The sequence below is a fragment of the Alosa sapidissima genome, chromosome 12 (genome assembly GCF_018492685.1).
Source record: "Alosa sapidissima isolate fAloSap1 chromosome 12, fAloSap1.pri, whole genome shotgun sequence".
NCBI lineage: Eukaryota > Metazoa > Chordata > Actinopteri > Clupeiformes > Clupeidae > Alosa > Alosa sapidissima.
The window spans coordinates 3,393,612-3,421,469 of NC_055968.1; the positions used below are offsets into that span (position 1 = coordinate 3,393,612).

The 27,858-nt window shown below is 43.2% G+C and overlaps 2 protein-coding genes across 6 annotated transcripts in view; both read left to right on the plus strand.

The window, feature by feature from the left end:
• Positions 1 to 27,858, plus strand: part of rabgap1l (RAB GTPase activating protein 1-like) — an 89,191-nt gene that overhangs the window by 10,779 nt on the left and 50,554 nt on the right. For 4 of the 5 annotated variants that reach the window (XM_042111936.1, XM_042111941.1, XM_042111939.1 and 1 more), the window contains exons 7-13: positions 524 to 634; positions 1,383 to 1,449; positions 2,047 to 2,149; positions 8,192 to 8,358; positions 10,963 to 11,092; positions 15,519 to 15,612; positions 16,848 to 16,998. In XM_042111936.1, the coding sequence (XP_041967870.1) occupies positions 524 to 634; positions 1,383 to 1,449; positions 2,047 to 2,149; positions 8,192 to 8,358; positions 10,963 to 11,092; positions 15,519 to 15,612; positions 16,848 to 16,998 (823 nt within the window). The remainder of the gene's footprint in view (positions 1 to 523; positions 635 to 1,382; positions 1,450 to 2,046; positions 2,150 to 8,191; positions 8,359 to 10,962; positions 11,093 to 15,518; positions 15,613 to 16,847; positions 16,999 to 27,858) is intronic. The other variant, XM_042111938.1, reaches the window with a different exon arrangement.
• gpr52 (G protein-coupled receptor 52) lies at positions 21,782 to 27,691 on the plus strand. Its single transcript, XM_042111946.1, has 2 exons — positions 21,782 to 22,673; positions 23,301 to 27,691. The coding sequence occupies exon 2, from the start codon at positions 23,915 to 23,917 to the stop codon at positions 25,037 to 25,039; it is 1,125 nt and encodes a 374-aa protein (XP_041967880.1). The 5' UTR covers positions 21,782 to 22,673; positions 23,301 to 23,914; the 3' UTR covers positions 25,040 to 27,691.

Consider the following 27,858-nt stretch of genomic DNA (forward strand, 5'->3'; position numbering starts at 1 on the left):
GGAATGGTGTCGCTGCATAGAACAACATGGATGACATTTAGAATGCAAATTTGTCTAAAGGAACAAACCAAACATGCTGAAGGGCACTCTTTTGCACATGGTGTTGAAACCTTGAATATGGAATTCACTTTACATTTTTCATCTGATATTTAATCCGCAAAATTGTTCACATGCTCAAAGTCCATGTTTATGTTTTTTTTCTGGGCTTCTAGTACACACACCTTACACCTTGTAATAATGGTTATGTGAAGGAAAGCTCCTACCTGTTTGTAGTCTGAGTGGATTTTGAGGAGTTTGTAAATAAAAGTAGCTATTTCACTTGTATATCACTTCTGACAAGACGTCAGTAATAAGGTGTGATCCCCTTCATCATTTTTTTTTACTACGCTTAAAACCCAACTGCTCTGTTTTGTTGACAATCGAATGCAATCTACCTTTTAGTGTTCTACATGCTAATTAGCAAAGCACTTGGAATTGCCTACAGTTTGTACATGAATATCCTTGCCTTCCCTTTTGTGTACAGTCCAGTGCCAAAGGACAGAGATAAGTACTACTTCAAGCTGAGACAGGGCGTCCAGAAGAAGGTGATGGTCAATGTTCAGCAGATGAACAACAAGGAGCTGGTGATTGAGAGGTGAGTTTAGTAAGACTTTATAGATAGCTAGGACATCTGAGCATTGACTAGTGAAGTCTTTTTGCTAGTTACCTTATTATCCTCTTGATTGACTATTTAGACCATTAACAGACCGTAGGTACCAGGTTGGCTCCTCAGTTTCCATCTGATCTGCTTAGGCAAGTGTTTTTCCATTTGGCTCATCTGAACAATGGTGTGTTGTGATTTTTGCAGTGTAACCTGCTCTCCTTAATCAGAGTATGTAGTTTCTCTGAATCAGAGAAATCAGCTATTAGTGAATATTTTTAGCATACCATTGGGTTTACATAGTCACCAATATTTCACATAGTCTGTAATTTGTCGACATGGCCCCATTGGGTTCGAAAGCCATTGGAGAAATTTGCTAATGTAAATTGTTTTGCCATTAGTGACCACATGGTGGCATATTCTTCATAGCGTGAAATGGAAATGGCTCAGGATATCACCTAGATATTAATTCACTGATATGGATAGAACAAAATATATATATTGATACTCTTATTAATTGTGTTAGAATGCTGAATATATGCATTAGATGTGTACTGTGCAAAAAATTGAGAGAGAAATGTAGTTGTTCAACCAGTGAATTGGAATCACACCTGTTACTACAAAGACATTTTTCTGGAGTTATTTGAATATAATATACAGCTGTTCTTAACTGATAATCTTGTTTCTATTGCCATGAATGTGTTTGTTTCTGTGTGTGGTGTGTGTGTGTGTGTGTGTGCAGGTGTTTTGGCATGCTGCTAAGCCCAGGCCAGAAGGTTCGCAACAATGATATGCATCTCCTGGATATGGTGAGACTCATTGAGCGGTTGCTGTGATACTCAGTGTCTCTCCCGCCCCCTCTCTTTTCTTTCTGGCAGTCTTCCCGTCTGTTTGACTCAGAGAAAGCCCTCAACTATACTGACACCGCAAGCAAAACTTTTTTTTTTTCTTTTTTAATTGTGCCGTAGCCATGGAGATACCTGGACCTTAGCGACACATTCTACCTGCTTCAGCCCCCCACTCTAGTGTGCCTCCAGAGCCGAGTGTTTGAAATTCAGAGGAGGGACAATTAGCAACTTACACAAGCCTTAATTGTTTTCCAAGAATTTATGGGTTTGGGCGGAAGTAGCTAATGAGCTGCCTGTGCAGAGCCTTAATAGCAGACTGTCAGCTGGGAGTGTCTGGTGCCTTGTCAGTTTTAGCATGCTTGACACCTACTGTGGTGGCTGTCTTCAGTGTGGGGTTGTCTATCTGTTTATGCTATAAGGGTTTGTTTGGGAAATGACAGTGAAAGATCGCTGGTGTTATGCTGATCATGCTGTTGACATTTATCATGCTAAGATGAGAGCATTTGTTGATGATGATGATTATGATTGTGATGATGATGATGATGTATGTGATCGCAGGAGTCCATGGGGAAGAGTGCAGATGGGAAAGCCTACGTGATCACTGGCACCTGGGACCCCACCAGTCCTGCTTTCCAGGTGCTGAATGAAGACACACCGAAGGGTGAGCCGCCACTCCTCCGACCACTGTTTTACTTGTTTCACTTCATGAAGAGTCTTGTGACAAGATCCATCTGGTCCACCCATGTGTGTTTGAGATGCAGTTTAGATGAGCCAATTTGAGTATTCCTGACACTGTTTCATCCTTGTTAACATGAAGCATCACATGTATTAGACTGTTCGAACACTAGCTCTCCACAGGCTCCTTTTGTTTTGACAGCTGTTGGTACCTCCCAGTGTGATAGTGATATTCACATATTAAACATATGCAGATATATTCAACACTTGTGACATATGTGTGTCAACTGCCCAAGCATGCTAAGGCTGAAGCCTAGAAAAAAAATACTCCAAGCAGGCACCCCATAAATATGTTGCTTGGCACGTTACCTAACTAGCTGGGCAAAGCACCAACTGTGTCTAAGACCTGTCAAACAAGCTGATGCAGCGTAGTATGACTGACTTCCATTAAAGGAGCAGAGTTGGTACTGCCTAGCGGTCATGTTTATGTGAATATCAGTAGTATCAGATTTCTGTTCAACTGAAAAAAATAGTTGAACACATTTATTCATCTTAAATAAAAAATATATAACCATGAGTGGCACTTTTGCATCAATGATTTTAGATAGGTTAAATATATGGTTCTCAGACTACCTCAAAAGTATCTGACAGGCCTTAGACTCTGAATTGTTAAAATCACTAACAAGACTGGCAGCCAGAACTTCTCATGAGAGGGTAAATAAGGCTTTTTCTAAGAAAACAAGAATGAGACCTCAGGTGCTTTACCTCAGTCTGTTGTCAGAAGAAGAGCTTGTAGTGGGATGGGTTGTTCCAGGTCTGGGCATAAACTTGAAAGTTTGATCAGCTGTGGATATTGTGTCCAGCACATGAGAAAAGCTGGGAATATGGGGTTGAGGGGCAGAGTGGCGGGATGATTTAAAGAGAAACTATGCAGTTTTGGCCATTTCTTCACTGTTTTCTCACTGTTTGCTCGCAGGTTTCTCTGCAGAGCTCCCCCTATAGCCTCAGAGTATATGATTTACGACACTTCTCAATCGGTCAGTCTGATGTTTTCCTCTTCCCTGTTCCTACGACAACGGATTACCTGCTTTTTTGCTTCTTTTCACTGGCTTTGACGAATGATTGAGAAACTCCATCGCTACATTGTTCTAGCCGGTGCCTGGCGTATATGTGTGTAAATTCAGTAAAGCAATTCATTACACTCGTTACTTCCTGACACTGAGGCCGTCGGCCCGCCGGTCCAAAGTTGCAAGGGTGTTTTTTTCCGCTCACAGGCGCTAGGGGGAAGCGAGACGTCCACCATTCAACCCGAAAAAAGTCATATAACCATTCCAATGACTCTGAAGCTGTTAAGGTAAATTAAGGTAAAAAGAAAACCTGCATAGTTCCCCTTTAAACTCATATGGCAGGTTGCCAGTGAGTACGCGAGCTAAGGGAAGCACTGAGAGTCGAGGTTTGCAATGCTCTCACTGAGCTAATGAGAGAGGAATTTGTGGAAATGATTCATGGACATTGGTGCTGCATCCTTATAAAGTCTACAACTGGTTATTATCCTTCTTCTGCTTCATGCCTTGCTATATTGTGACACATTGACTGTGTGACACATTGACTGTGTAACTTCTCCAATCACTCGTCTCAGGGATTTTTTTCACAGACTTTAGCCAATGTCAGGCTGCTCCGCAATAAACTAGTCCTTTTTTAGACATTCTGAAGTCACCCAATTGGTCAGGTCCAAGGAGTCAATGATGTTAGAAGGGTTAAAGTCAGAACCTTACCTTCTCTTGGCGTTAACCAATGGGGACACGTATACCACAGCCCTCATTGCAGCAGTGGACCAGCATTCACCAAGAACACACCACGGGGTGCTGTGCACCATGGCTGGTGGTCATGAGAGCAACATCCCTCTGCTCAACAACCTGAACCGCTTCTTTGCTCGCTTTGAAGCACAAAACAGCACCTGCCCACAGAAGACACATCCCCCTCTACATGAGCAGCCCCTGTGCCTCTCTGCCGACAGCGTGAAGAGGACACTTGCTGCTATCAACACCCGTAAGGCAACAGGTCCAGACAACATCCCAGGTCGTGCGCTGAAGGACTGCGCAGGGGAGCTTAAGGATGTCTTCACAGACATCTTTAACACTTCCCTGAAGCAAGCCATCGTCCCATCATGTTTCAAAGCTGCCACCATCATACCTGTGCCGAAGAAAACTGCTCCATCCTGCTTCAATGACTACCGCCCTGTGGCACTGACACCCATCATCATGAAGTGCTTCGAGCGGCTTGTCATGTCACATATCAAAGCCATTCTCCCCCCCACCCTGGACCCCTTCCAGTTTGCATACCGAGCCAAGCGGTCTACAGAGGATGCAATCTGCTCTGCCCTCCACCCAGCCCTCACCCACCTGGAAAAAAGAGACTCATATGTGAGACTGCTGTTTATAGACTTCAGTTCTGCATTCAACACCATAATACCACAACAACTCATCTGCAAACTTGACAAACTGGGACTCAGTACCTACCTCTGCAACTGGCTACTGGACTTCCTCTGTCAGTGGCCCCAAGTAGTACGTGTTGGCAACAATACCTCAAGCAGCATCACACTGAGCACAGGGGCCCCCCAAGGCTGCGTGCTCAGTCCGCTGCTCTTCACCCTGCTGACGCATGACTGCACTGCAACCTACAGCAACAATCACATAGTGAAATTTGCTGACGACACAACTCTGGTGGGTCTCATCACTAAGGGCGACGAGACTCAATACAGGTTGGAGGTCGACCATCTGACCACGTGGTGCAGGGACAACAACCTCCTGCTGAACGTCAGCAAGACCAAAGAGATTGTTGTTGACTTCCGGAGAGGTCACACCCAACACCTGCCACTGACCATCGACGGTGCTGTGGTGGAGAGAGCGAGCAGCACCAAATTCCTGGGGGTGCACATCAGTGAAGACCTCTCCTGGACCACCAACACTGCATCACTGGCGAAGAGAGCTCAGCGCCGCCTGTACTTCCTGCGGAAACTCAGGCGAGCAAGTGCTCCACCAGCCATCATGACCACATTCTACCGAGGCACATTGAGAGCATCCTCTCCAGCTGTATCGCTGTGTGGGGCGGAAGCTGCACTGAATACAACAGGAAAGCCCTGCAGCGCATAGTGAACACAGCTGGAAGGATTATTGGTGCTTCACTCCCCTCCCTGAAGGACATTTACACCACCCACCTCACCCGCAAGGCGACCAAAATTGTGAGTGATGCAAGTCACCCCGCTCACAATCTGTTTGATCTACTGCCCTCTGGGAAGAGGTACAGAAGCCTGCGCTCCCGCACTACCAGACTCACCAACAGCTTCATACACCAAGCTGTAAGGATGCTGAACTCTCTCCCTCCTCTCCCCCCTCCACCCTCAGCTACATAACATCCTGGACATTGGACCCAAAATGGCCGCCTGCACTACTCCACTTGCACACTTGTACACTTTACAACTTGGTGTTGTTGTCCTGAAAACACAACACTTCTGCTGCTCTTACATAACTTGCACCACTATGCCACTTTCTTTCTTACTTAGGTCAAACAGAACTACCCAAGCCTTTTATTGGCCTGACTTTGCACTAGTATTTTATTGACTGTCTATGCACAATTTCAACCAAATTTTGCTGCTCTTATTTTTTCATTATTATATGTGCCCTCTTATTTACTTATTTACTTACTTTTTTGTTTACTTGAATGTTATGTTGTCTGTGGACCTAAATTGGCAAAATATGTCTTGTCTTCACCGTGGGATAGTGAGAAACGTAATTTCGATCTCTTTGTATGTCTGGAACATGTGAAGAAATTGACAATAAAGCTGACTTTGACTTTGATGAACAAGCTGACAATAAGCAGCTCTGGTGAGCACAGCGCGGCTGTGATAATATATTGGTGTACACCAAGATCACACCCCAGAGCTAGGCGACTCGCAGGCGCCAGAGTATTACTGATGGACGCAAGGCCTGGGGAATAGATAAATGTCCACTTGAGTGCGCCAGGGTGTGGTAAGTTCGGCTGTTGTTCCTTCGCTGCTGGCCGAGAATGTAGCACTCATAGACACACACGTCCGACTCCTCAGTCGTGATGCTGAATGAACAGAGTTCATAAGCTTGACTCAGTCGTTTGTGGTGCTGAATGAACAGAGGTCACCAGCTTGACCCAGTCATTTGTGGTGCTAAATGAACAGTGGTAACTCTGGTAACTGGTATTGGAGTGTAAAGCTACAGTAGTTAAGTAAGCTACCCTGCATCAGTTCAAGGCTCAATTTCAATTCCAGGGAAACATGTTTACGTTTTAACCTATTTTGCTTTCCATTGTGATGTTGGTCAACCATCACGATGGATGATGACATTGTCCATCGGCCTAACCCTAAGACGGAAACTGGCACAACACTCATCGGTATTGGAAATATTTGCCGCCTTAAAAGGCTGAATTTTCCTTTTGTGTTTCGAGTCAAGAGTCAAGTCAACAAAATTCATGAGATGGTGATTGTAGATAGGTTCAGATTAATGACATCATGTGGGGATGACCTCCCATTGGTTAACATTGATTGAACTTGACCAAAATAGGCTTTTAAGACCTTATCCCGATTTTGAGAAATCCGGCTATGCTACCTAGAGTACTCCAAAAGAAACGGTGTAGCATTATCCCGGTTTCTGACCGTTGCTGACAAGGATTCTACGTGCTTGATAGATTTCAGATTTGAACCAGAGATAATATATAGAACACTGGAATCAGTTACTGGGATATTACTACTTGTCATATATAGAGGGATATTAATCATTGATGTAGAAATAGTTTCTTTATCTATGATACTAATCGTGTTCATGTAAACACCATATACTGAATATGATAAATTGGTATAAGCCTCATATCTGGGATACCAAAGTAAAATGCATGTAAACGCAGTCATTGGTGGCCAGACCTTGCATGGCACAGTACAGTACACACCAAGCTTTGCTTAGTAACCTTTAGCTGAATCCATAGAAAATGAAATCCAAAGCCCAAGTTAAATAAATTGCTTTTGGTCTTTCTTTGCTTCCTGCCATTCATCTAGAGTTCCCAGTGAACACTGTGGCATTGAGGGCTTGAGTAGATGCTGCTTGCACTCACCCCATCTCACCAAAAAACTAGCGTTTATTATGTATGCCTGACCATCCTGATGGGAATCTATTTTGGGCTCTGTTATTGTGAAGCTTGGTGTTTGCTTTGCCTTGTTCTCCGTTAATTGAAATAATAAAAGTCCTCTGTGTGAAATAGGTTACTGTTCCTCTGTTTCACAGTTTGGTTATTATGCCTCTCCCTGCTCCTTTCCATCACGCCTTATCCTCTGAGTAATTCAGCACAATTCTTGCCTGGGAGAGGGAATGAAAACAATCCTTTCTTCCTGAGATATTGCTCTAGTTTGGTTGTTTTTGGTCTCCTCGACAACTCCTTGCAATTTCGACGGAGTAACTGTCCTCTTGCATTTTTCAGAAACAGGACCTAGCCTGAAATATTTCAGTTTTATGTTGATATTTGTTTGTTCTCACTCTTTTTGTTTAAAATTATACTCTGCTACCAGATCGTTAAACTGGTCTTTTGATCATTTTACTCAAGCTTTACAAAAAATGCTGTAAGTTAAATTTGACCAGTTTTTGTGCTTTGTGCAATTATGACTACTGCTGCCGTTTCACTCGTCTTGATATGCTATATTTAAATTTCACCATGACCGATAAGGAGTATATGTGTTTCTTTCCAAAGTGGGCATGTCTGTTCATGCTAGCCTGCCCTCCTGAAGTCGGGTAGGCTAAAAGGTGTCAAACATTTGTGTTGGTCATATGCACCACCATACGGTACATTCATTGTGGTATGGTACACCAGTACGTCACTTCTCAGGAGTTCAAAACTGTGACATATACGGTAGTAATGCAGTGCTAGTTAGATGCAGAAACCAGTGAGATGCTCAACACCTGCCAGTGTCGATGCTTTGCATTCTAACCTAAGCTTTCTCTCTCCTCTCCAGATAAGCAAGTCTTCATGACTGTGGCTGTGGATCTAGTGGTGACTGAGGTTGTAGAGCCTGTCCGCTTCATGATGGAGGCACTGGTGCGTGTCTATCCATCCAACGAGAGGTTTTGGTATTTTAGCCGCAAGACCTTCTCAGAGACCTTCTATCTGAAGCTCAAACAGGTATGGCATTAAGCGCTACAGAGCAGCACGTCCTAAGACAACATTGTCTAGCAACTTAAGGAGTCCCTTGAGATTTCAAACACAAACTCGAACTGGTCAGTTGTCATCTGGATTTGCAGCATGTACCACTGTATGTTTAAGGTAAAATAACTCAAACATGTAGATTAGAACATGTAACCTTTTACTGTAAGACTAAAAAAAGAAATGAAACTTCTGGAATTTGTAGTTCTAAAAGCAAATTCCTAAATTGTGTGTGACCCTACTGGAGTTGTTGAGCATGTATAGCCCTCCCTCTCTCGAAATGTACATTGCTCACACACAGACACACAGACACACACTTATGCGTGCGCATGCCCACACCCACACCCTATCCAGAATCAGTGGAGCGTTAAACGTGGGCTTTGTGTTGGCAGGGACTAATAAGAGACAGGCTCTGATTATCACACTGAAGTAATTAGTGCTGCAGTCTGAATGGCTGCCTTAGTGCCTCTGTAGTTATCTCATCACTGCAAAGACGAGTGCCGGCACAGTAGTTTAAAGCTAATTAAAAGATAATATTATGGTGTTAGCAAATTCACAGCCCAATCCAACCTTACTGTTTTATTGTTATTATTGATTTTCTTTCTTCATCTTTTTATTGACATGGTTCCTCATTGAGTATGGGATTTGAGAATAATTATTTGCTCTTTTAGAGTGGTCGAGGACACAGAATTGGCTTTTTCACTTTAGTGATTAAATTGAGATGGGAAGCCTCTTGCTTTTGCGCTTTATGTCCTTCAAAGCTGCAGCAGCACACTCTGTCAGCCATCCAATCCATTCAGCCCGTCATTCAAAAAAACTACTTGTATGACTTCCAAAGGCCCGGGCATCAAGAAATCAGTGGCTGATTGTATTGAACCCCCTTACTGCACTCTGCAGGCAAAAGCCTGCTGCTGTAATAGTCTCCGAGGGTCCCTCCCACTCTCTCCCTGTTAGTTTGCCCCACTCTTCCTCCCTCCATCTCAAGCCAGCTCCCTCCCTTCTTCATTAATGTCTAAATCTTGTTTGAATCCTCTCGCTCTTCTCTCCCTCCTTCTCTCTGTCCGTCCTTATCACACTCACTCTGTCCCTCCCATCTCCCTCGCTCTTCTCCTAGCATTGTTATAAATGTTTTTTTTTTCCCTTTGTAATTATATTTGGTGCCATGGCCCCAAGATGGTGACAAAGGTTAGACTATCTTTGGAGGCGTAGGAGATGGAAACTGATGCACTAAGTATAATATGGTCACTGAAGAATCTATCCTCTGTCGGAATTAATGTGTGCATGTTCCCACGCACCCCAAAATCAAATGGCAAACATGTATGCCATCCCTCACTGTTATTAAAGTTGTCAAATAAGTAAATAAACTTTGCTTTATTGTACTCTTACTGTGGCAGCAATAATGAACACAGTTCCAAGGTATTTTAAAGTAGCATAGGCGAGTGTATGATTTCCCTTGAAACCTACCTATATACAGTATGCACTAGGAACAACAGTGTGGGCAAAGTGCATTCACCACTTTGATGGTGAGCTTGAAATGAAGAGAAAGCTCTGACAACCTTGTGTATGTGTGACGTGGCCCCTTCCTTGAAGGGAACGTGATAGGATTAACTAAAAAATGGTGTTGGGTTTTTGGGTTAATTAAGTCCGTGTTTTTAGTATGTGCACACCACAGAGCTGTAAAATTGTAAAAAGTGTGAACCCCTCCATTAGCTAGATCACACATTTTTTGGGGGGAAAAACATTGGGGGCATTGGATTGGAAATTACGCTAATCCAAATGTTTTTTTTGTGCTGTGTATGAGATGATGAATGAGCCCCTCCAGAGGTATGCGCCTCTCCCAGACGATTTTTGCATAAGGCCAGTCTTTGTTGTCTCATGACTGACAGCGTTGAGCATAATGGAACCCTGGAAGCCGCGTGTCTCTTTCTTAGTTATGGTCAGCCATATTGGGGGATACCATTCAGCTGAATATGGTTTTCTTTTAGTGTGAAATATGAAATAGAATCTTTTAACAGAATTGGTAAAGTCCACATACAATAGGTTTGTAGCTCTTGCTTGGAATATAATTGAATTACTGTAACTTAAAATATTTCCCCTTATGTCTGCCAATGAGCTTTAGAAAATACAAATCTGTAGTGATATTACGTTACTACGTTACTACGGATCGCCCCCTATTACCACCAGTCCCGTGTTTCCGTCCTCTTGTGTGTATGTGTCACTTAATATTAATTTCTATACAAACCAAGACTGCGGATTCCTAAAGAAACGCAAGCACCCACACCATTGGTGTATCTAAATGAGCTATGTACCAAAAATTACATTTTACCATGACTCGAAGAGCTGTAAACAGTGTTGTAAGGCTGCGTGTACAAATCCGCTTGGAGCTCTAGTGGAATTTTGAATTGCGACGAGAATTCTCGGGCTAACCATTCATGTGCCGTGTGAAAGGGTGGAAGTAGACAACCCACCAGGCCAGCACTAACCTCCAAGCGTGGTAAACAAAATTGGATATTTCAGGCAGTAAAGTCCCCCTTACGGACATGTGAAAGTGTGTGTGAAGATGAATACTTGGTGTTTTGTTAGCAGGGTGGAGAGCGGAGCAGTTTGGGCGATGCCATGCTGGAGGTGGTGAGCCTGCAGCGACACTCAGAGAGGACCAACGGGGGGCGAGGGCGCCTGCAGTCCCCCACAGAGGAGGAAGAGCCAGAGGAAGGTTTGTCATCTACGTTCTCGAGTATTCGGTGGTGCCATCAGTGGAAGGGCAACAGGGAGCTCCCACAGGGGCAGGAAAAGGAGGATGTCACCAAGACTTTGGTTGAGTTACTAGTAATAACAATAATATTATTATTATTATTATTATTATTATTATTATTATGTAACTAATAATATTATGCGTACATGGCAACTGTATATTCATTTATTCATTCAACCTTTATTTATTCTAGCAAATTCATTAAGGGTAGTCCTCATTTTCAGTGATGTCATGATGAATGTACACAGGCTTAAATAATATACTTGTTATGAAATGCCACTGTGCTTACATCAGTAGTGCCATGGAGCATGTGGGAAATGTTCCCTTGAAATGACAGGCTAAATGTTTGGTATCAACAAAGGAACAAGGTTATACAGCAACAGAGCACCACATGCGGACTGAGCTGTGTCTGCATGAGGGCAAATCAACAGCAAATGCAGCCAGAGGAATGCCAAACTGCCATCATCACAGTGGATATGTATAGCATTGTCCAAACGTCCATCACAGTGGATATGTATGGCATTGTCCGAATGTCCATCACAGTGGATATGTATGGCATTGTCCAAATGTGAACTGCAGTATTTATATTTCTGAAGCAGCTTACCTTTTTGATAGACAGATGCCTTTGCCTCTGATACAGGATATATAATTTTGTGTTGATGCTGCAGGAACATCATACCACAAAACACCGGTTTGTTGTCATCTCGATGAGAGAGAGAGAGAGAGAGACAGAGAGACAGAGAGACAGAGAGAGAGAGAGAGAGAGAGAGAGAGAGAGAGAGAGAGAGAGAGAGAGAGAGAGAGAAAAAGAATTACAGTACAGTATGTGTTGCCTCTAGGGGTGTCACTTTTATTCACTCATTCGTTTGAACTTGGGGAGAAAACAAACATTTGAACTACTGTATAATGACCTGCTCGTAGCACGTCCCTGTTTTCCCAGTCCCTGTTTTTTATTTCACATTATGAGTGTGACGTTTTTTTATTTTGAAATACTTTTTCTCTTGATCAGTGAATTATTAATGACCTTGTATACAAGTGTACAGTGTAGCAAATACTGACTTGTTATTCGAAACAATCCTGTCCACATTCTAAATGTGCAACTTCACAGTCTTAAATGTCGTTTGAGATAGTTGTCATGGCGACGTTTACTGCTGGAGATGTGAGAACAATTATATTTAGGCAATTATATTTTGGGGCCTAGGCAGTGAAGCTGTATTGTTACTAAGATTGTTCTTTGTTTGGCCTTGCACATTGTATTCAGAACATTTCCACTCCCACCCACAGTGATGCCATCATGTAATTTGGGAATTCTACAGGCAGCATTGCACGAATGTCAGTGTCCAAACTGACAAAACTGGAACATTTTCCCTTGTGTTGATTTTCACCCAAATTCTATTTCAATGAAAATCTTAACTCAAAATCTCTTTACTGCAGTATAGAGAGATTCAGAGGATGGCATTGAAGTCTTCCTCACTGATGTTTTTCTAAGAGAAGTTATTCACCCACACCACACTCAGAAAAGCAGTCTGTAAAGTTGAAAGCCTGCTTCAAGGTCTATCTTCAACTCCCTTAGCTGTTCATGCACTTCTTTACTTCATGTTTGACCCAAGGCTCATCTTTCTGTCCTTCTCACAATACAGACTTTTCAAGTGGTTGCTGTGTGGGAAGCATTTGCTGGAGGTTGTTTTTAATGTAAATATCTAGTGAGAAGAGCCATATGGATTTGTGAACATGTTGTATTTGGCTTGATTAAAGCCTTATGGAACAGCAAGGCATCAATAACAAGAGAAGATAATCCATTGCATTTTTGTTTGATTTATTTCATGATTTTATGTCTGTTTGTTTTCTTGTGTGTGGAAAGGAAAAATTACAGCCCCGGTTAAAAATACAGGGTTTTGTGAAATGAAAAGGAAACCCAGAAAAATCTTGTCAGAACCAGCCCACCTTTAATGTGTAGGAAGTCCACACCTTCCTTTCCACCTTCCTATGAAAGGGTCCTAAAGCTGAACTTTATCTGGATGGTAGCCTATTTGGAATTGATTTAACTACGATACTGTAAATATCCTTTTTTGCTTGATTTACCCTGGTTTTTACATAGATCTGCCACTTAAGCTGGAGGTTGCAGACTGTTTCTTTCCACTGTGGCTTCCAGCTTTTCTTCAGAAATTCATTATACCAATAAGATGGGTTGAATGCAGGGTCAGAATCCCATCCCACTCCCACTTGTATCTTCCACATTTTGTCCCGCTCCGTCTGCCAGGCCTACCAGACTTGCACTGCTGTTTGTAAACATGTTGCTGGCATGCAATCAAAAGTAACAGTCTGTGATTTTAGAACATGAGGTAATTTTGTAGTAACTTATTTCATGTTATATATTTGATGATAGATAAACCTGCCCTTTCTTAAAAAAAAACCCAAATGTTCCCCCCCGCTGCACTATGTTCCACTGGGTCTTGTGGGTCCTGTTGTCCCATGGGAGTGCAGGCCTCCTAGATTAATAAACAATCTCAGTACAGATGGAGTTTTTCCCAATTTCACAACAAAGTTGAGAGTTGATTTTGATATTTTGAATGTGTTGTTTTGGACCCAACCCTCATTGGCATAGCAGGCCTGCCAGCTGACTGGGATGAGATGTGAGATCCCTCCCATCCTGACACCTGACCTCTCTCTGCCAGATGGCCAGCTCCACCACACCATCTGTGTTCTCTTGTCAATCCAGTGCGTTGGATCACTGTGGAGTGAGGGGGAAGAAGAAGAAAGGGGGTGTTGGTGAGGGAGACCGTGATGTGTAGGGCAGCCTTTCTCGACTTCTTTGACCTGCGGTCCAATCATGGCAGACTTTAGGGTCATAGGGCCCACAAACACAAACATTTCATTTGAATGTCTGAATGTAAGGATTCAGAAAACATTACTAGTCAGGCAGAATCTTGGTGAACCAGGTTTTGTCGGTTAAAGGTTTTTTTTTTTTGCTGTTTTTTGTTGCCTAGGGGTTACTCAATAAAAATAGGGAAGGTGCCCGGTGATATCCCTTGAGCAATTCCCAATATTCAGCTCTAAAGTTTTTAAGCGATTTTCCATAATTCCATATTCTAATTTCATTACCCTTTTGAAAGGACCGCATGAAATGTAAACCAATTTTTTCTTTTTCTTGCAGTAGCATGCCACATTGTGACCAACTTACAACTGTTAGATCCAACTTTTCTCTTTTACCAACCCCATGGAACATGTCATTCTATTAAATGTTGTTACCTCATAGCCTTCCAACAGATTAAAGTGGAGCTTTGGTACCAACGTTCTCTCGTGGAGACGTGCACCTGAATGCATTGAATGAGCGCTCATACCACTACCACTTACTGTAATTGTATGCCTCTATGTTTGATGACACCAAATTAGCAAGTATTATTTCCTCCTGATTACGGAAATGTTTGTTTTCTTTTTCTGTCGGTCTGCGGTTCCTTTATCAATTGCGCAGCAAGTTATCAGACAAAGCACCGGGCATAATTTCGCTCCGTGGACCAGCAGTCGCACCGGTCCACGGTCCATAGTCATGAATTCTTTTTACCCAATGAAGATGGCAGCGTCCCATTATTCCATTTCATTTTTCACCTTGACTGGTGAAAATCACCCGAATGGCAGCGCTCATCTGTGTTTATGGGGATTACAGACCAGGAAATACGACTCGTAAATAACAATCCTCTTCATAACCTTCATTAAGTATAATATAGAAATTATGTGAAAGATGAATCACTTGGTTTGGTTTTCCATTCCAGTATTGTCCCATCTTATGCCTCTAGCAAGGTGGTTCAGCTGGGTTGTCCCACATTAAAGGTACACTATGCAGGTTTAGGTATTTTTGGCTACTGTAGAGCTCCCTCTAGTGTCGCGATATATTTCAATTTTACTCTGCTGTTGTAAATAGAAAACTTCTCGTAACTTGTCCCCCCTGAACACAATGAAACCGCTTTGTGGAGGTGAAGGATTAACTGGTTTTTCGGCTGGCTGGTTTTCTCGGTAGCGACTTACTACGTCAATGCTGTATAGCTATGCCAGGTGAACGATATGCCTATTACAAGTTTGTTTATCATCAAATTGCCTTCGTAAAGCTTATATTAAGGTAAAAATCTTCCATAGTGTACCTTTAACGATAAGCAATTTTGAGTGCCATTTGGGAAATCTAAAACTGGCTTGAGCATTCATTAGTTTTCTTTTTCAGTGGCTTTAATCAATGTTGTACATTTTCATCATGTTTCTAAATAAAAGAAGCTGCGGCAGTTTCATTTGTTTGTGTATGTTATCTTTCAAGCATCTTGAAGCTTTGTGTTTGTGGGTTATTCTTGCTTTAGACATCTCAGGTAGACATCTGACACTGCTCTCTTTCTCTTTACAGATAGTGACAGTGAGATTTCCAGTGGGACCGGTGACGTGTCCAAAGATTGCCCGGAGAAGATTCTAGAGTCTTGGGGCAGTATTTTAAACAGATGGTGAGTGATCTGGCAGCTTCTGCCTCTCAACCTTGCACACGACCAGCACAGTTTCCCCTGCTAACACCGCCGAATTCTAAAATATCCGCTGACTGTTACTGCTGAGGCAATGCTTAATATGCACTGTCATTTTTTCTAATGTTGCGCATATCATCAAAGGGGGTAAAAAATGAAAACTATTAATTATTCAGAGTGAGAGTGCTTAAATGCTAATGATGGTTTCAACCTCTGAGCCAGCCACACAGACATATGGTAAGAAAACATCAGCTGTGTTCATTGATAATCAATGGACAATCCTTGATTAGTTTTATGGGCAATCCTTGATTTTTATGTAACCTTTGGTACTTTGGTCTTGTTCTGCCAACTCTCATTTGCTTGTTTTGATGGCCTTGAGAACTCCATTTGTTTCTTCTGGGGCAAAGTAGTGCTTAAGAACATCAATCTAAATTATATTAAAAATAATTTAAACAGCTTTCAGCTCATGTAAACTGAAATCACTGAAATCAAAGCAGCTCCAGATGACAAATAGACAGTTAGCAAATCTTTCTGATAATAACGTAATCTACATACAGTAGTAATTCTGCTAAAAATGTTATCTATATCATTTCTGAAAGACATCCAAATGAGGCATTTTCTAAACCCTTCTACAGTAGTGTCTAAGGAGTACTATGAATAGATACTATGAAGGATGCCCTCGGGAGATGGGGATTGAAGTGGAGGCATCAATTTATGTAGCCCCCAAAAGATCCAAGCCAAAACAGTTCAGTGCTGTGTCCATATATTTATAGTACAGCATGACTGTTTATTTCATTACCTTATATGCAGAAAATAGAACAACAAAACATGATTATGGGTCAGAGGACTTCAGTAAGAGAGAAATCTGTGAAAAGACTGACTTCATTTTCTCATTTTGCTGAGAATAACTGAGCCAGTGTCTTTCCAGTGGCTTATACTGTATCAGTGGCTTGATATCAGATAGTAAACCGACCGCCTTACAGGTAGCTACAGTAGATCCTCACTCTAGCTGAACTGTATTTTCACACTTAAAACATGAGTTACACAAATTCAGCAGAAAACAATAACTAGGCCTACATAAAATTCTATATAATAATCAAAACATCTTCGATCAGTCAAACTGTGAAAAGTGTGTGGGCTGGATTAGAGAAAGCTTGTGAATCATTACATTATTTAGATCTGTTTTGATATGGTTGTAACCTGTACCTATGGCCTCGTAGGCATAGCAACCTGTCTGTGCGGCCTAAGGGTCTGTCTGCACTGGTGCGGCCCGGTGTCCCGGAGGCCCTCAGAGCTGAGGTGTGGCAGCTGCTCTCCGACTGCCATAGTGACCATGACCTGCTAGAACGCTACCGAATCCTCATCACCAAGGTAACTGGCATCATTTTTAAACTGTGTGATTCTTTAAGGCATGTATTTCCTTAGTGTCTTTATTCTGTGCTGTATTAAACTGGAGAGTTAGCAATGGCCTGTGCAGCGGCCTATGATTGTCCATGGAATTTAGTAGTGGTGTCAATTTTATGACCCCCATGAGCATTATGTGTGAAGAGGAGGGAAATTCATCTACAGTAGTAGCATTCTAGTGAGGTTGGGGTCTTGCTGCTCTCAGAGAAAAGATTCTCCACGCAGTGTGGCAGAGAGCTAGAGCGGGAAACAAGGGGCGTAGCTGTGTAATTCAGCTGAAAACAAAAGGGCCCAAACTGATCAGTGCTCCAGTAGAATGAACAAGTGATGCTGGGTTGTGTGAAGTGGTCTCTTTAGAGAACGGATGGAATGATTGCTGTGTCTTTGGTCTATGTCCTAAAATGCTGCTTCTAAAGTAGCACACATGTCATCGTGCTTGTGCAGCAGTGAGGCACCTGGTTCCTTTAATAATAAGAGGTATTTCAGAGCTACTCCTGCAATGCATTTCCTGATGGAAGCATCAGTGGGCACTTAAGTCATTCATGCATATGTGGATGTGCCCTGAGCAAAGGTCAGTTGGACGTTGGTAGAGCAGAGGAGTCCTATACCCCTCCAGCCCTCACGTGCAGGACCTATTTTCCTGTTTTGATGATTTCAGCACCCAGAAGCTTCTGGAGCTGCAGGCTTGATTTCTCAGTTCCCTAACCTTCCTCTCACACCTGTGATCTAATGTATTGATAAGTAATTGTTCAGTGCGGCATTGCTATCAGTCTTTTTTTCTTTTCTTGCATCTACTTCAAATGGGCTCCATCGCATGTAGATATTGAAATGTAGACATCAATAACATTAATTGTGAGACCTGAAGAAACTATAATCTGATCCCTTGACAGTAGATGTTTGAGGAAAATAAAAGGAAAGCCTAAACCGCATAAAAGAAAGGAAGTAGTTTTACATATGCTGTAATTATTTTGGCTCACCCATTTGGATGTGAGACCCAGAATCCCTCTGTCTTCCTCCCTGCCTGTCTCCCCCTCCCTCCCATCCTCCCTTTCTCCATTCACTCGCTCTCTCCTCCTTCTGTGCCTCTGCTTCCCTCACTCTCTCTCTCTCCCTCCCTTTCTTGTCTCCCACATTGGCAGGAATAGCTACAGCCCAGATGAACTTCTAAATATACTGCTGCTTATGTAAGTCAGGTTATGTGACAGAGAATATAAATTCATTCATAATGATTTTTTTTTTCTCCTTTTGTCTTTTTTTTTTTTTGCGGTGATCTCCCTCCGTGTGAAATAATGATATTGATATTGCAGTCACTGTGCTATTAATAAAGCAGAAAAGCCCTGTGGCAGTAGGGCTGGCCGGCCCGTGGACGGGATGATGCCTCTGTTATTAATGGCCTCGGCTCTACTCAGCAATGATTATAATGCTGATTGAATACTAAGTAATTGTACAACCGGTCGCGGCGGGTTATTGATGTTGTAAATCTCCCTGTATTTCTCCAGCCGTTAAGAACGTGATGCATTCTTGAATGATAACCGGCGTGGCTGTAAAACACACAGTGCATTGTGATGCAGTGAAGGTGGGCAGGCACGGTCATTAGTATGGGATTGACAGCGTCATTTCAGCTCGTTACTTTGTTACCCAACCTGATGTCTACCCACAAGATCAGTTGGAGACTCATGGTTAACCCATGTATGTGGCTTGTGTTGTGTAAAGGGTTTAAGGTTGTACTCCTACATTTTAAACAAGGCTTACTCTCTGCCAGTGCCAGAGGATCCACATCACATTTCTCCATGGTGGTTTCCTCCCTCCCTGCCTGCCTGACTTGCTGTGACAGACATGAGGTGCTGTGTTGCGGAAACAAGAAGAAAGAGTGGGAAAATATTGTACTTGTGTTGTTTTGCCAGAAGCAAGCGCAACACTGACACTAGTCGCTCGCTTTTATTTTTCACTGCAGCCTGTGATCTGCCAGAATATATCCCCATCTACCTCACCATCGCAATGGGAAATAAGAGGGTTTTAGTGATGTGCTTATGCTCCCTAAGGCATGGCATCAGTCACTCCCATTTAACATAAATTGCTTGTTGGTGACTGACCATCATGTGATTGATCCCTCCTCCTCCATTTAACCTCCCTCCTCCATCCGGTTTTACATTTATAAAGGTTCTTTGTTATTAGCCTCTTGTCATGAGGAAAACCGTCATTCAACCTGAAAGATGGAATGAAATGAGTTAAAGAAATGATCTGTCTCCTTCCCAGACTGACCTGGTTATTCAGATAACTTTTAGATTAGATTTAGAAGTTGTGAATTTCCTTTGTATCTGACCAAGTTTCTGCCTTCTTCAAGCATTTGATGAGGGACATTCTGTAAAGATGCTTATGCAGTTACACTACCCTTTTAGGTTTTGAAATGAAATGCTGGAAGTTTAGATGGTATGGGGCCAAAACTTATGAGTGGTGAAACAGGAACAATTGATTTTATCTTTTCTCATTGGCACCAAGGCATTCATTGCCATTTCTGGAGCAAGTCACAAAATAAAAACATGGTGTCTGAGGCCTTTGGGGATGTACATAAAAGTAGCTTAAATTGAAATGGCAGTAAGTTCTTTGCCTCTTGGTAGGATAGAGGCCACAGCACAGAAGGGGAGCCTGAGGGTTAGGTGTGTGTGAGAGAGACTGGAAGCCAGCTAGTCTAGTCACCCAGTTGAGACAAACACAACTCCAGCCCACCCCTATGGGGGTGTGGTGGGAATATTGCCCAGATTCATGGATCAGTCAGTGATTGTGCACACTGTGTCTGGTACAATCTCCCAGCTTCTTAATGCACTACCATTTCTATGACTCCTTATTTATAATACATTTGTAAATAACAGCTTGGTTTTTTTGGCTTTTTCTTAATGTAAATGTTTTTTTATGGATTCCAGTGTCCTAATATTGAATAAGATTTGGTATTCCATTGTTGTTTAATGTAAAAATAACACTATGTGCAATGTTAGGACAGACACATAGGCCACCCTCTCTGGGAAGTTTATGTATCCATGAAGCTAACCACGCCACTGTGTTGACACAGAAATGACAGTTCAGATTACAGAGGGGAGCACACAAAAGCCCCCACTGTTATGCCAGTCCTATATCTGTGTGTGCGCGTGTGCGTGTGTGTGCGCATGTATGCCTGTGTGTGTCTGTGTGCGTGTGTGTGTGTGTGTGTGTGTGTGTGTGTGTTTGCGGGCACTATTCACACTGAACTGAGTGTGCGCCCTCCGGAGCTAGACCTGATATCTAAAAGCCTGCTGCCAACAGGGACGTGAAATGAGCATTCCTGTGCCCTCTGAGTGCTTGTGCTCTCTGAAGAGGCATTAAGTGTCACATCTGGACCCGACGTGCTGATGTAATTCTCTGCTGCTAACTGGGTTAATGAAGATTGACCTTGTAATGAAATCCAGTGTCATTCTGTACAGTGGAAAAAATAAAATAAAATTAAAGAATTTCGCACCCTGTTTTTTTTTTTTATATAAAAATAGTCCATAGTCCCAGAGAGCAAAGAACAGGACCCTTATCAATTAGCCCTGAGGCGTTCTGCTCGAACATCTCCATTAAGGTAAACCTGATATAATGTCTCACCCTGGCAGCTTCATTTCAATATAATGGCTTTTTTCATGAGCATCTGACCTTGACTTCACCTTTTAGGTTGATGTGTGTATCGTGTCTTATAGTATACAGTATATCATTGCCGTGTGTGTGTGGCCTTGGGGTATACTCTCGTCTCCGCTCTATTGTGAGAATTACTCGCCCTGCAGATCTGACCATTAATTAGTGAGCCAGTACTGTTCCTGCTGAGAGGAAGCTGTGTGGGTCCCTGTGCTGGGCTGTGGGGAGCAGGATCAAAAGCTCATGAGAGGACAGGGAGATTGGATTACCATCATTGTTCCTTTTCGGAGATCATCACCCTCCTGCCCATTCTTCACTCTCATAAATTATTGACCAGGCTCTTTGGCAGGAACTTGGCTTTGTTAGTTCTGTGGTTGGACAGTGAAACTGCAGCTTGATATCTATGTCTATGCACCTGGTGTGGTTATCAGCAGTCATTTCTATGTCATAGACTGAAGTGGCCATTTGAAAGTAACGCCCACTGTAGGTGTCTTTGGAAAGAAGAAAAATGCCAGAAATGTTTTGAAAAGTATATTTAGATATCAGTCACAGCTATGTGAAAAGAATGTGGGTGCAATAGTCCAGATTCTCACTCTGGGATGGAATGCATACTGTGGTACTCCCCCCTGAATGCCTAATTTGTTCCTGTTTGTTGCACTGTGTCAGCTGCTGGGAGGGAGGGTCCCAACTAACTGAAGTGCCTGGCAACTGTAACCAAGGGGCAGGGATAGCTTTGCTCGGTCACTGGGCTGTGCACACTCACTGGTAGTGCAGAGAGGGGGAGTAGTTGTGTGTGTGTGCGTGTGTGTGAGAGAATAAATTTGGGAAGGGGTCGCAGTGAACGAGCAGCAGCAGGAGGAGGGAGGGAGGGATCCAGGGATAGAGAGCTTTTAATAATTTTTGAAAAGAAAATCCATTCCATTTTTAGCACCAGGCAGAGGGAAGATGGGAGGGGAGCTGTGAGAAAAGAATGATGGGGAGTCATGCAGTAGAGGAGAGGGAGACAGGACCTCAGGTGCAGCCACAAGCAGAGGGCGGGGAGAGGGAGAGCACGAGGGAGGGAGGGAGGGAGTGGGAAAGAAGGAGGGAGTGGGAGAGATTCAGAGAGAGAGGCAGTAGTGTACGGCAGTCGCAGCATCGCTTTCTCACTGCATGGATGGTGAGGGGCTGCTCCTCTCTGCTTGCATTTTCAGCAACAGCTTTCATTTACTGTTTTCTGTTTGTCTTTTCGAAAAGCTGCAGTTCCCTCTAGTCCACTGGTATTACAGACAGATTTTTACAAATGACTGTGAGGGCATCAGTTATGCTTATGATTTTAGTACCGGTGTCCGGCATGGGCTGATTGGATTTGTATTTGAGCTTGCAGAAGAAGAGTTTGAGAAAGCAGCACAGGGACCAAGGCACTCCTCTCTTACACCACTGGAGTCTTCAGTTTGTGTTTTGTTTTTTGCCTTTGTTGCTGGCCATGGTCTGGATAAAGAGACCCACTGAGATGACCAGAGAAATTGAAGTCAAAACAGGACACTTGTAAGAAAGCGGATTTGCCACCAGAACCTGATGGACGTAAGAGAACAGTTCTCTCTCTCTCTCTCTTGAAGCCAGTAGTGGTTAAGTGGTTGCTTATGACATTCATTTTTTTTTTTTTTTTGTCTTTTTTTTGTATCTGGGGCTAAGAAACTGGCATTGGGGGCAAAGAACACAAACAAGTTTTGTATGTTTGTGAGCAGCCAGACGGGAGGTTGCAGATTCTCCACAGAGGCTGGCTTTCAGGCAGGATTTGAAAGGGGAGACTCTTCAGATAAGCGCTGTGGTGCTGACGCGGCGTTTCATCCCGCCACTTTCCATTCACCCGGCCGGCTGAAAGACCACACAGATGAGGTGGTGACTCCACGAGCCACTTCCTGCCACCACCCCCTTCCCCCAGGAATATGACCTGTTTTCTCCTGTCTTCTTCTGATGTGCCCAAGCGGAGTTCATGAAAAGCAAATGGATTGGGAGTAAGCAGACCAAAGCCTCCGCTGTGGCACTCATAATATGATCTCAGAAATTGTTGATCCATTCAGGTTCAGCCGCTCCGTTTTGCTTCACCGGCTGGAGACCCAGTAAACACGGTAGCTGCTGCGGTCTGCGGAGTGGGAGCTTTGAGGCACACACACACACACACACACACACGCACAGTACACACACACACACACACACACACACACACACACACACACACACACACACACAGCACACACATAGTGCTCTCTGTTTGTTTAGTGTGTGTCTGTGTTTTGATATGGACAAAAGAGAGCACACGGGGTGTACAGACAGTGATGACGTTTGGGGGGTAAAAAGACACAGTGTATGAAAACTACAAATCCAGGGATCGATATCAGTTAATGTATTTTGTTGCAACTGTAAACTTTATCATCATTAAGTACAGAAGCCAGATGTTCTTAAAAGCATAAACTTGAAACCATAACACTTTTTTAATTTCATTTCCAGTGTTCCGTTTGAGACATTAAGTGATGTTTTTAGTCTCTACTAAGCATATTACCCTCTTAGAAGTATGTTCTGATTGCCTTGCTGGGTTTTGTCCAGTGTAGGTCCGCGTCAGTGAAATAGTGTTTTTTTTCTAGACTCGGTCCCTCTCTGCCTACTCTTTGTGCTGACGGCTGACTGGCCCTGCTGGGCTGCCCTTGCGAGGTCGAGCACAGCTCTCCGAGAGCAGCAGCAGCAGCAGCAGCATTCATTAGGATCTGATGGAACTGCAGCGTGACAGGAGCAGTGATGGGAACCCTGGATAGGCGGGGGCCACTAGAGACACATGACTCTTCCCTGTGATGGCCATCTTTACTGATCTTCACTGGACTCTAGCAGTGATTTTTGTTTTTGGAGGAAATATATTTTGACCAACAGTCAGCCACACACCCCACATAGCTTCCAAGCATGACCAACTGTAAGGGTCAAGGTGCTCCACCATTCTCCTCCTTCATTTCTTTTTTGTCTGCCTCTGAGCCCTGCATTGATTTTTGTTACTGTTCAATTGATTGAGCCCCAGCTATGTGAGTGAGGGAGAGGATTGAGCTGTTTGCTGAAGAAGATTACCTGACAAGGCCAGACCTTTCTCCAGTTACTCGCTCATCTATACAAACTGTGTGTGAGTGTTTGTGTGTGTGTGTGTGTGTGTGTGTCTGGCACAGCACAAACCCAGTCAGCCTCTTGGGGCAGGACAAGGCCAACCTCTACAACAATGAACCAGTCGGGGCTTGTCGAACTGGCGCCCACTGAAAATGGCAGCATTGTCAGAGCCGTTGGTATCAGCCTGAACCACTCATGTCCATTGGGATGGGGTCTGAGCGAGGGCGCAGAGGCCTGTGTTTTAGAAACTGCCGTCATCGTGCTGCTGACTGTTCTCATCATTGCTGGCAACCTTACGGTCATCTTCGTGTTCCACTGTGCGCCACTGCTGCACCACTACACCACAAGCTACTTCATTCAGACCATGGCCTATGCGGACCTGTTGGTGGGGCTGAGCTGCTTGGTGCCCACCCTCTCCCTGCTGCACCACCCCACAGGGGTTCAGGAGCCCATCACCTGTCAGGTGTTCAGCTACGTCATCTCTGTGCTCAAGAGTGTCTCCATGGCGTGTCTGGCGGGCATCAGTGTGGACAGGTACCTTGCCATTACCAAGCCACTGTCCTACAACCAGCTGGTGACGCCATGTCGGCTCCGTGGCTGCATTGCGCTCATATGGCTTTACTCCTGCGCCGTTTTTCTGCCCTCTTTCTTTGGCTGGGGTAAGCCGGGTTACCACGGAGACATCTTTGAGTGGTGCGCCCAAGCGTGGCCCACCACTGCGCTCTTCACGGGCTTTGTAGTGTGCCTCCTCTATGCCCCTGCTGCCCTGGTAGTCTGCTTCACCTACTTCCACATCTTCCGCATTTGCCAGCAGCACAACCGGGAGATAAATGAGCGGCGCGCACGCTTCCCCAGCCAGGAGATGGAGGCGGGTGGAGAGGGCGGAGACAGCGGGAGCAGAGGGCACCACACCGGGCACGGACCGGACAGACGCTATGCTATGGTTCTCTTTAGAATCACAAGTGTCTTCTATGCACTTTGGCTACCCTACATCATCTACTTTCTCCTGGAGAGTTCACATGTGCTGGACAGCCCAGCTCTTTCGTTTATCACCACCTGGCTCGCCATTAGCAACAGCTTCTGTAACTGCGTCATCTATAGCCTCTCCAACAGCGTGTTCCGCCTGGGCATGCGTCGCCTGTCACAAACACTGTGCTCCTTTAGCCGCTGTGCAGATGATGGAAAGGACTTTGGAGAACCCAAACCGAGGAAGAGAGCCAACTCCTGCTCCATCTGAGAGCCATTGGGATCTGTATGAATATGGAGCAATCCCCAATGTACAGTAGGAGTCTTTAAAGTGAAGGAGAGTAGTTAAAGTTATGGTCATTACAGCTGCTCCAAAGAAGTCGAGTTCATGCTCTAAGGATGTGTTGGAAATTGTCAGTGTCTACAAAATCCATACCTGATCTTAACTCTGGTTTTGTATGAAGCACATTTTGTTGTTCGTGATGTCAAGAAAAGTGAAGCTACATGCATGGGACAAAATTACCTTTTTTTCTGCTCTACAGAAGCAAGGGACCATGACTAGTTGGACAAGTGATGATTTCAGTCTCTCTACAGTACACAGGATTCTAGAAAAAAAACAAGGGAAGGTCATGCACTTTGGCTCAGGCCCAAACTAAAAAAACTTTTAGCTCTTTGGCAATTTCTGTCCCAAAATTGATGACACAGGTAGGATTAATGCATGCAGATATGAAGGCCTTGCTTTGTTTGCTCTGTACAGCGGAACTGTTGGATTTGTGACCTTCCCCAGCGTTCTATTACTGCTACTTTGAGATTGCTGCTCCAGCCTTGTGCTGGGGGGTACCAGTGCAGCTTATGTTTATAGCCTTGCCCAGCTTTGTGTCCACATTACTGGTCAGTATCATTCCCTCTCGCAGGATTTTGTAGCAGATGCACATGTACAGATCTCCTGCATATGTACAGATCTAGCAGTGGTAGGGGTGCATGTTTAGAAAAGCTGGCAAACCGTTCAAAACTGTTCAGAATTTCTTTTGAGAAAATATCTGTTTGGATTTGTCAGATAGAGCCCTTACAGTCTTTATATTCCTGTGTTTCAAATCATCCTGTGTTTTAAGTGATGGATCACAATCATGAGAGCATAACTGATAGATAGAATGACTCCTTTGAGACAGCAAGTTTGTTGTTCCTTGGATATGGTGCCTGTGGATTCTTGTTCCGTCAATGTAGGTGATGCGACAAACACACAGATCTCTTTTTTTTACATCGCCTGTAATTACAGTTCTGAGCTCACCCACCCTATACTGTCTCATCTTGTAAGCCCTCAACAGTTTGTTATGGAATCCATTTTCCCCCAGTCTGTGAGTCAGTATCATACAAATAAGCAGACTTAGTCCTGCTTTGTCAAACTGGCTTTTTTTTCACGTATTCCGTAACAGGAAATCCTCTGTTGGCTGTTGGCTTTGCATTGCAGTTAGATCTGTATTTTGGATATGTGCCTAACATGATTTTAGTGCTACTTCCTGTTTTGTGTCTATGAAGCATCATGCATTTTATTGTGGCATCACTGGCATGGCAATTTTTCTGTTTGTTTGTCAACCCAGCCACGGATTTAAGCGATGTCATTGGCTGGCCTCAGACCAGTGGTGATGCCTCTCAAAAGCCTCTTGACAGAGGGCTTTCATGTGAACTCACAAGAATGGGTTTCTTATGTGCTTTAAAGTGCTTTTTAAATGTATTTTTCCTATGTGTTATTTCTTATCAAAGTCATTATTTTGTTAAAAAAACAACACATTTGATTTCTATTCTGTGGAAGAACTAATGATACAAAAGGAATCTCTAATCTAAAAATGATTAGAGGATAGGAAATTCAAACTAGTTTCCTTGTACAGATAAAAATGTGTTACCTCTTTGTTTCAAGAAAATTAACACCTTGACAATGCTTCAGGTTTTATAATAGTGATCTAATGACCGTTTGAGTGCTTGTCAAATAAGTTGTACATTACAATCAGTTAACCAAGGTCTCACATTCCATTCATTCACTGGTGAGTTTGTGAAACCTTGTAGAATAGGATATCTTATTTAAGTACACTGTGGTCCTCGCTACGTTTGTGGATGTGTTTCATGAAACATTTCCACCAAAGAAAAATATAGAAAATATAACGGCAAAAAAAAAAAAAAATTTGGTGCGAAAACTGATTAGGTGAAGTGCAAAAGAAGCAAAGTGCATTTATTACAATATCTTTTTTATGTCCTAAAAATAAAAAAAGATCAATTATGTGTACTATTTATTTATTTTACTGTTTTTAAAATGGATATGGTATTTGTGAAATAGGAGTACATTTGTGGACCTGTGCTCACTTTGCTGTACAGCCAATGTATGTTCTAACGGAAACAATCTGACACAATCTCTGTCAATGATGGCACATTCCTGTGTGTAAACTGAACTAGACTGCTGCTGTAACTGTAGAGTAAGCTGTCCTTTTGACTAGGATGCAAAACAATAAATTACACAGTATATATTTTTTTATTTCTGAGATTTTGTGAAAAGTAATGGTTATTGCTGTTGCTGCCAATACAATAAAAGTGAACAACCGGAATGTCAAGACCATATCTACTTCTTACCTTGGAACTAGACAATGTAATCGATGGAAACAATCTTGTAATGCTAGTATGTATAATACTCATGTGCTAGGCCTACATTAGTTAAAAGCAGAGAGAGTTTTGATTGGTTGCATTCAGCTATACATGGGGCGGTGGTAGTGTAGGGGCTAAGGAGCTGGGAAAAAGTTGTGGGTTCAATTTCCGGTTTACATTGTTGTGCCCTTGGGCAAGTTGCTCTGAAGACTATGTAACCCCTTGTAATATAGACTAGTTCACATATGTACAGTAAGTCACTTTGGACAACAATGTCTGCTAAATGAATAAATGTAAAAAAAAACATGTTAAGTAACACATGAGCTCTGATCTGTTCTAAAATGGGTATTTGTTCACAAAGATGGCTCGTGGATCGGATGGGTAGCAGGTCAGCTGAATGATTCTTTAAAAGGCACATTGAGGTCAGCATGTTAGGATGATAATGTAATCAGCTGGTTA

Bases quoted from the DNA above. Each gene is read 5' to 3' on its own strand.
- gpr52 (XM_042111946.1), top strand. From the start codon at position 23,915: ATGAACCAGTCGGGGCTTGTCGAACTGGCGCCCACTGAAAATGGCAGC.